Raw genomic sequence first — 8,939 nt, 5'->3', positions numbered from 1 at the left:
AGGGTAGGGAGGAAGGAGGGAGGAGTTGTCAGTGGAACAGAACTCACACTTCTTCCATCTTTTTGTTCTACCCAGACCCTCAACAGATCAGATGATCCTGCCCACATCTTTACTCAATCTACTGATTCAAATGCTAATTATTTGCACTTGACATCCACACACACACACACACACACACACTCACACTCACCCCCCCCCCCCCCCCCACACACACAGAGCTATCTAAGCCTCCCTTAGCTGGGTCAAGTTAACACACAAAATTAAACATCACAGTAGGTACCAACATTGACACCATATTACATGGACTCCACAAGGAAAAGATGTATGAGGGCAGGGATGGGGGTGTGGAAGGTCACTGAGGATGGGCCATGGTCATCTTGTTCATTTTTATATTTTATGCAGAAATCATTTCTGGCTCCTAGTAGTTCTTGGGAGAGCTTTGCTTAATTCAATTGTAATAACATTATTTTGTTCTTATGTTAATAGAAAAGTATCTTTAGGATGTTAATTTCTTAAGTGTCTTAAAATAACTAGAACATCTTTATTATTCTAAAGTACCTTCTTTTCTCCATTTGAAATGACATTTATTATTCACTTTAAATTGTAAGACTAACATATGCTTAGAATTTACAGAATATCTGCATGTACTAGAAACAACCAACCAAGAAAACCATAATAAATCTCCTACAACCTCATTGTCCTACAACACTTTTTTTTCTGGACTTTTAAAGTACACTTACCTTTTGCAGATTGTTTTTATGTTATTTTCACTCAAAATGCTCTGGATATTTTCCTATATAAATACAGTTCTTCCATTTCCATTTTAGTGGCACATATTATCTATTGTCTGAAGATACTATTATTTACTTCTTTACTCTTTGATGAAATCATTTTCCTTTGCTATAATAAACTATACTGTCATAAACATCCTAGTATTTAAAATCTATGTGAAAAATGAGTAATTTCCTTTTACTAAATCCCAATCTGAATTACTGGAATAAAATTTGTTATATTTTTAAGCCTTTTTATATATATTGTCAAGTTCCCTTCCAGAAAGTGAAACCAATTAACACTTCTGCCAGAAAATTGTACATGAGAAAGCCTACACTCTCACAGTGTTCAACAGAGTGCTCTTTTGTCTTGTTCTTAAATATTTGAGTCAATCCATGGACAAAAATACATTTTTAAAATTTGCTTTGTTTTTAAAATTAATGACTCTAAGCTTTTTAAAAAATATATGCTTATTAGTCATTTGAACTATATATATTTTTCATTTTTTGTGGTACTAGGGACTGAACCCAGGAGCAAATCACCATTGAGCTACATAGGTTCCGCTTTTAATTTTTAATTTTGAGGTAGGGTCTTGCAAAACAGCAGAAGCTGACTTCAAACTTGCAATCCTCCTGCCCCGGCCTCCTGAGTTGCTGTGATCACAGACATGTGCCACCATGCCTGATAAGCCCCTTCTCATAAAATGCTTGTTTGTGGATCCATTCTATGGTTTTGTTATGCTCGAATTCGGGACCCCCCAAAAGACTACCAGAGACCCAAAATTGATGTAAGCAGCAAAGAGGTGTTTATTGCAAGCTAGCTCAGTCCTCCACGCGCACACACAGCAACTGGTGATGCTGAGAGGCCCCGAGCCCAGGGTTTGCAGCAGTTTTATACATTCTTTGGAGAAGGCAGGGACCCCCACATACATCATAGCATCTCTTAGCAAATCATCACACATGGCGGGAAAATCAAATAATAACTCTAAAACATGATTAGCACATTCACTGGCGGGAACAAGTTGGGTAGGGGTGATTGGTTACTACAAGAGAGGGATTCATTTGAACTGATTGGTTTAAGCCAAGAGGGGTGTTCATGCTGAATTACATGGTTTCCCAACACATTATCAACCACCATAAACTACTGGGAGGGTCATCTGGCATCCCAGGTATTTCCCTGTCTCATGCTGATTGGTGGCTGCTAGGGGGTTGCTATGGATCGCCACCTAGTCTGACTGAGTCAGGGACATCTGGTGCAGCAGATCTCTCTGCTATTTGTAGATAAACCACTTAGCAGGGTGAGAATGTGCCTAGGAGCGCTCTGTGGGTCTTTTCAAGGACAAAGGTCATGTCCCTTCCTTGGACAGGCTTTGCTCTGAGATAGAGGCTGGTTTTTCAGTTTCACATTAGGGTGTTTGACTTTTAAAAAATAAGACCATAGCTAATATTTTTGTCTAATTTCTTTGTCAAAATCCTGAAGATTAAAAAAGTGATTTTTTCCCCAACATATAGAACAGTAGAGGGAATAGTATATCAAACCCCAATGCACTCATCAACCCATAACCTGGATTCAGCAATTATTCACTCATGGCTAATTAGTCTTGCTTCATGCCTGCCTCCCTTCCTCACCCTGTCCCTATATGCCTTTGTTGTTAGTAAATCTTCAACATCATATCATTTCATCTGTAAATATTTCAGTATAGAGACAACTGAAAATATAGGTAGTCAAATCACCCATCTTTCCCCTTGTGGCTTCTACCTTTGGTATTATGCTCAAAAAATCGTCTATTTTTCCAGTTGTCTTTAGTTTCATTAAAAAAACAAATAAACAAAAAAACTTTGACCTTTTGGATCCATCAGAACTGAAACTTTTTCAAATATTTAAGCCACTAAGTAAGTTAGAATATCCTTACTATCTTGAAACATTTCATATGTGAAATACTTTTGCACAGGTCATTTTGCCTTCTCTGTCCAGTCTTATGCTGTGATGATTATTTGTGGGAGTATAGATTTAATATTTATTATTGTAAATTCCCTGGAAAACACTACAAATTGATTATCACTTACATTGTTTTAATGTGCAACCATCTAAAATTCTGAAAAAACAAAACAAAACCCTTAGTATTGCAGCCATGATATTGCTCATTAGTCCCTTAAAATTTGATTTTGCAAGCTCAGCATATAAAAGGCTCTCCATTTTCCATTTTAAAAATTATTTATTAAGGGAGTGGGGATGTGGCTCAGTGGTAGAGCACTTTCCCCAGCATTGGGAAAAAAAAAAAGAAAAAGACTTATGAAGTAAAATTTTCGTTGTTACTTAATTATATCCAATCTAATAATTAATAATTACATCTTTGCACATTAAACAAAAGTGATTAGAAATTACCAGAAATATAATTTCAATCAATTGACTAAAACGTTTTGAGTTCTCATGATGTGCTAGGTATAAAATAATGTTTGGTGATGACAAAAGAACAAACAAGATGGACACAGTCCTATCTTCAAGTAACTTACAACTCCAAATGCTGTGATCAATTTCAGCGACTCCAGGTCTGCTGTGAAGAATCCATGAATAGGTATTAGGACAGCTCAGTCAGAAATGCAGGTTTGAGGACATAATCATCCATGGAAAGACCTAGTTATAGGATCTGTGAAAACGTATTTCAATGGGTACTTGGTGTTTTATTTCTTTCATTCCTTATCTCTGCAGTGCTTTCTCAGCATTTTGTGGATCTCAGAGCTCCAGCTAGGTTTCAGTGACCTCATTCACAGCACTTTGGATAAGAGCCTGAGGCTGAGAAAGGTTCTGAGAAAAGATATTTTGCCGTCAAAAGCTTTCAGTTGAATGATGGATCTCTCACTCTAATTAATGCCATCATAGATCCCCTGGAATGGCCTCAAAGTATTATTTATCCTATTTTTATAATTGAAAATTATAAACTTTTCATTTCTTTACATTTCATATGTGTTCATTTAATAGATAACTCCTCAACAATTGGTTCCATCTTTAGTGATACTTAAATATTTTTCTATGTGGAAATAAGCAGGGTTTATGTATAACTACTCTGTTTTATTTTTTGTTTGTTTGTTTGTTTGTCTGTCTGTTTTGGTACCAGGGATTAAACTCAGGGTTACTTAACCACTGAGTCACATCTCCAACCCTATTTTGTATTTTATTTAGAGACAGAGTCTTACTGAGTTGTTTAGTGCCTCAAAGTTGCTGAGGCTGGCTGTGAACTTGAGATTCTCCTGTCTCAGCCTCCCAGGTTGCTGGGATTACAGGCTTGCACCACTATGCCTGGCACTACTGCACTGTTGATCAACAAAATACTCTCTCTGTTTCTATTGGGAAAGAGGTTAAGAATAATGTAAACTCTTTTGCTTCTGATTCTTCAATCAGTTAATGTTTCACTAGGCTATAGGTAATGAAAGAAAGACACTATCAGGCCATAAAGAAATTTGTTTGTTTGTTTGTTTTTTCACATAACAATAAGTCTAGATAAAGACAGGCCGGAGCTGGGCAGCTATTTAACAGTGTCATAAATAATCTAGGGCTGGGGTTGGACTCAGTGGCAGAGTACTTGCCTCACACATGTGAGGCACTGGGTTCGATCCTTAGCACCACATAAAAATAAATAAACAAAATAAAGATATTGCATCCATCTATAACTAAAAAATATTTTTAAATAAATAAATAATCTAGATTCTATCTTTCTGTACCACCAACTTCAACTGTGAAATTCAACCTCATGGTTGCAAGATGGCTGCTATAATTCTAACAGCAAACCCACCCGAGCAGGAACAAAGGGAAAGTACAAGGGGCAAAATCACAGCTGAGTCTGGCTCTATTAAAAGTCTGACTAGGGTTGAGGGTATAGCTCAGTGATACAGAGTTTGCCCAGCAGATGTGAGGCTCTGGTTCTATTCCCAGCATCACAAAGAAAAAAAAATATATAGTCTTTCCAGAAGATTCCCCCAGGGCTCTCTACTTAGAGCCTATTGGATAGAATTGTGTCATATGCTCTCAGCAGGAGAGATGGGGAGATTGTGTGTCTTAATTGAGAGTACTATTATTCAGGACAAAAATTTGGGCTCTGTTGGTAAGAAAGATGGGAAGAATGTCACAATTCCCACTCACTAAGGGTGACGTTGGCATAAGCTTTGGAGCACTTTCATCTTCTTCAAAACTCAATAATACTGCCTACGCCAGAAGGCACCAGAATTGCTACATTCAATAAATCACTCACTCATTCTTTATCAATTCAGTTAATATTCACCAAGCATCTTCTCTACACTAGTCATGGCAGAAACAATGATGAACAAAAAGTAAAATAGGGCAATGTCTCAGATTTCATCCAGACAATAAGATTCAGTTTTTAAGCATCAGTATCTTTCTCTTATGGTCCATAACAAATGGATAATTCTCAACACCCAGAACACTAACATAGAAGACAGTCAAACATGTAATAAAGGGCCAATATTAATATCAGAGACCAAAATATTCAGCCACATAGCATACTGTGTAGTTCATCAATCTTGGCTGGTTTAAGAGGATACAGAGTTACTCCAGGCAGATTATACCATGAACTTGTACCTTTACATTCCAGGGGTTAACTCAGTGACCGATTCATGGTAAATACCCAGTAAATACATTTGCTGACCTGAATGCAAACTAAGATCTCACCCTAACAGAATGATAAGAATTACAGAGAAATTCTTTAAGGTCAAAGAGGATAGCTGGTAATCCCTGACCTTCACATTTTGTAGGGCAAACTTGCTATCTGTGCTGTATTACATTCAAGTTTCCCAGTGGAAATGTCAGGGCACACTGACATATTTGTAGTGGAGATGTTACAGAGATACTGAAATACTGAATCTTTTAGTCCCTGGGTAGCACATCTCATCTGAGTGGGTCACACAAACTTCACTACTGGCTATATTTGGCATGAAGTGGGAAAGGCTTGCTAGTTCTGCTCTATGGCCCAGAACTTTGGGGTTTTAATTTAATACAATAATCAGAACAGTCATACCTCCTGGGGAATATGTGTTATTTCAGCCCACCTCTGCAAAGATTCCTAGCAGGATGAGAATAAAAGCCAGTCTTTTATTTATGTGCTTATTTATTGATTGATATTATACTGAATCGCACCTCACAAGTCTTTTGTGGAAAGAGATAGGGTCTAAACAAACAAATGTCTGTCTCTTTAATTTTCCACCAAGCCATATTGAATATGAAGGCGCTCTCTCTCTCTTTAGGACTAGGAATTGAACCTAGTATGTTGAGCTGCATCCCCAACCCTTTTCACTTTTTATTTTGTGTTAAGTTGCTGAAACTGGCCTCAAATTTGCAACCCTCTGGCTTCAGTCTCCCAAGTGGCTGGGATGCAGGTGTGTGCCCCTAGCTAGGCACGGCATGAAGGTTGTCTTTTCCATCGCAGCACAAAGATATGGACTTGAGATCTCATCACAATCCCCTTTCATGACCCATGTGATGTTCAAACCTTGTCAAGAGACAGGTGAGAGGAGTGGTGTTTGAAAAAGATTGGCCAAGGGATGTGGTAGACACTCTTTCATCTCAGTTCTCAAAATTCTTGTCCTGCATTAGATTAGAAAGTAATGCACTTGGCTGTCACCTTTGCTCCCCTCAGAAACATGTGCCTTACACATGTGAGACAAACGCTCTACCACTGAGCCACGATCCCAGCCCAATAGCTGACTTTTATAGATACAGGGATGTACTAAAAGTGAAGTCATGTCCCTAGAAAGTTAACAATGTTGCTACATATGCAGAAACATCTGCATGGAACTGGGAAATACATCCATGATTGTCCCATCCCACATCTCTAGTACCCCTTATGGTGTGGAGACAAGTCAGAAAGTAGCACAGACAACAAGAGCCAAACACTGAAGGTTCATTTTAATTCCTTTCCAGTCGTTAATTTTCTTTTCAATAGATTCCCAAAAACCACCATCCGACACAAAAACTTGGATTTGGGTAAGGAAATACCAAGGGGAGGGGAGTGAGGGGAACACTCACTCAAGAGTGACGCCTGTGTCCCCCTCCCAGTCCGTTCCCAGTATCAGCCCAGCTGCCCAGCTCCCCGGAGTAGCGCTCCAGCACGAGGCACGAGGACGCGCTCTCCAGGCCCGGGAAGGCAGGAGCCCGCGCCCAGCACCGCGGCCCAAGGCGGGCAGCGGGGAGCCCCGCCCCAGAAGCCGCCTCGCGCGTCCCGTGGGGGCGCCGCGGCGCGGTAACCCGGAAGCGGCGGCGGGCGTGCGGGAGCGCGGGCGGCGCGCACAGCCGGCCCTGGCCGCCGCCGGCTTTGTGTGCCGCGCGCGGGCCCCGGCCGCCCGCGCGTCGCCCGGGCCGCGGGGCAGCCGCTGACCCGCCCTCCCGCTCCTCCCTCCCGCCGCGGGCGGGCCGCAGCCGCCCTCCTTGTCGCGCCCGCGCGCTCCCTCCTCCCCGTCAGCCACCAGCCAGCCGGGTCGCCGGCGGGCGCCAGGCCGCCCGGATGCCTGAGCCAGGCCCCAGGATGAACGGCTTCTCGCTGGGAGAGCTGTGCTGGCTCTTCTGCTGCCCGCCCTGCCCGAGCCGCATCGCCGCCAAGCTGGCCTTCCTGCCGCCCGAGCCCACCTACACTGTCCTGGCGCCCGAGCAGCGCGGCCCCGGCGCGCCCTCCACGGCCCCCGCTCCGGCCCCGGCAGCTGCGGCCCAGCCGGCGCCGCAGCAGCCTGAGGAGGGCGCGGGCGCGGGGCCCGGCGCGTGCAGCCTGCACCTGAGCGAGCGCGCCGACTGGCAGTACTCGCAGCGCGAGCTGGACGCCGTCGAGGTCTTCTTCTCGCGTACCGCCCGGGACAACCGGCTCGGCTGCATGTTCGTGCGCTGCGCGCCCTCCAGCCGCTACACGCTGCTCTTCTCTCACGGCAACGCCGTGGACCTGGGCCAGATGTGCAGCTTCTACATCGGCCTCGGCTCGCGCATCAACTGTAACATTTTCTCCTACGACTACTCGGGCTACGGCGTCAGCTCAGGCAAACCCTCCGAGAAGAACCTCTACGCCGACATCGATGCCGCGTGGCAGGCGCTGCGCACCCGGTGAGCCTGGCGGGGGTCACCAGGCCTGGCTTGCAGCTGTAGACAGGCGGGTGGGGGTCTCCTCGGCGGTCTTCAGGGAGAGGGGCCTCTCCTCTCCGACTGGAGCGAGTAGAGAGCCCCAGATTGCTGAGGATTCGCATTTCGTCCCCACTCCTGTCCTGTTTTCACCCTCTTTCAAACCTGCCAGCCCTCGGGTTGCTGGAGAGCTTAGATCCCGGCGCTGGGCCGCTTTAGCACGCCCAGGTGCCGCAGGCCTTGGGGCTGGGTCTTTTGTGGCTCTGGCCACTGCAAGTGGCGGCGTGGGGATGTGTAAGTACTGGGCAAAGAGAACCAACTTGTTTCCTGCTTAGTTTGTATGAGCTGGCCATCAAGACTGAAGGTCCTTAGGCAGAAGTGACCTTGGGCAAGACATAAGTCTCTAGACTCTGTTTCGGCCACGTGAAACAGGAGGCCAGATGGGATGGCCTCGGAAGACTTTCTGATTGTGAAGTGCCCTTGGAGCAAAGCCTTTGCAGACAGTTGGAGGGTCGGATGGTATGAAGAGTTTGCCTCCCAGTGGAGCAGAGTAGCTGGCACTGTTTGGACAGGAAGTTAGCTGGTGACCTGGCACCTTTCATAGAGCCTCAGTAAACAGCCCAGGATGAGTTTGAATCATACAGGGATGGGGAATGTCTTGACCTTGAATTAGTACTCATGGAAGGATTGGAAAGTATTTATTGAGTGCCTTTTTATGTACCAGGCACAATCTGGGTACATGATTTAGGGGCTAGACCTGGTAACACAAGCAAAAACCTGAGTTTTGTGGCCAAGTCAGGTCACCTGCTTGTGCTCCAGTTTAGATGTCAGCTACCTTTCTCACCTACCTCATAGCAGTAATTGGTGAAGATACTTGAGGTCATGTCTATACAGAGGTTGGTTTTCTTCAGAGGAAAGAGTCCTCAGAATAAGCACAATAAGCACTGTGTTGCTGTAGACCTTTTTATAGTTCTTATCTTAAGCTTGTTTGTTCAACTCATAAGCATGGCCAGTGTTAATGATTTTGTTTCCATTTGTGTTTATGCGTAGGTTCATAA

General features: G+C 43.9%; 1 protein-coding gene across 2 annotated transcripts in view; it reads left to right on the top strand.

The window, feature by feature from the left end:
• Positions 1-7,167: 7,167 nt before the first annotated feature.
• Positions 7,168-8,939, top strand: part of Abhd17c (abhydrolase domain containing 17C, depalmitoylase) — a 54,349-nt gene continuing 52,577 nt past the window's right edge. The window contains exon 1 of one of the 2 annotated variants that reach the window (XM_046438547.2): positions 7,168-7,866. In XM_046438547.2, the coding sequence (XP_046294503.1) occupies positions 7,283-7,866 (584 nt within the window). In that variant the 5' untranslated portion in view covers positions 7,168-7,282. The remainder of the gene's footprint in view (positions 7,867-8,939) is intronic. The other variant, XM_046438544.2, reaches the window with a different exon arrangement.

Source organism: Marmota monax, unplaced genomic scaffold, assembly GCF_021218885.2.
Source record: "Marmota monax isolate L192 unplaced genomic scaffold, Marmota_monax_Labrador192_F-V1.1 WCK01_AAM20220418_F8-fsc00005, whole genome shotgun sequence".
Taxonomy (NCBI): Eukaryota; Metazoa; Chordata; class Mammalia; order Rodentia; family Sciuridae; genus Marmota; species Marmota monax.
This window is presented reverse-complemented; position numbering and strand designations above follow the sequence as displayed.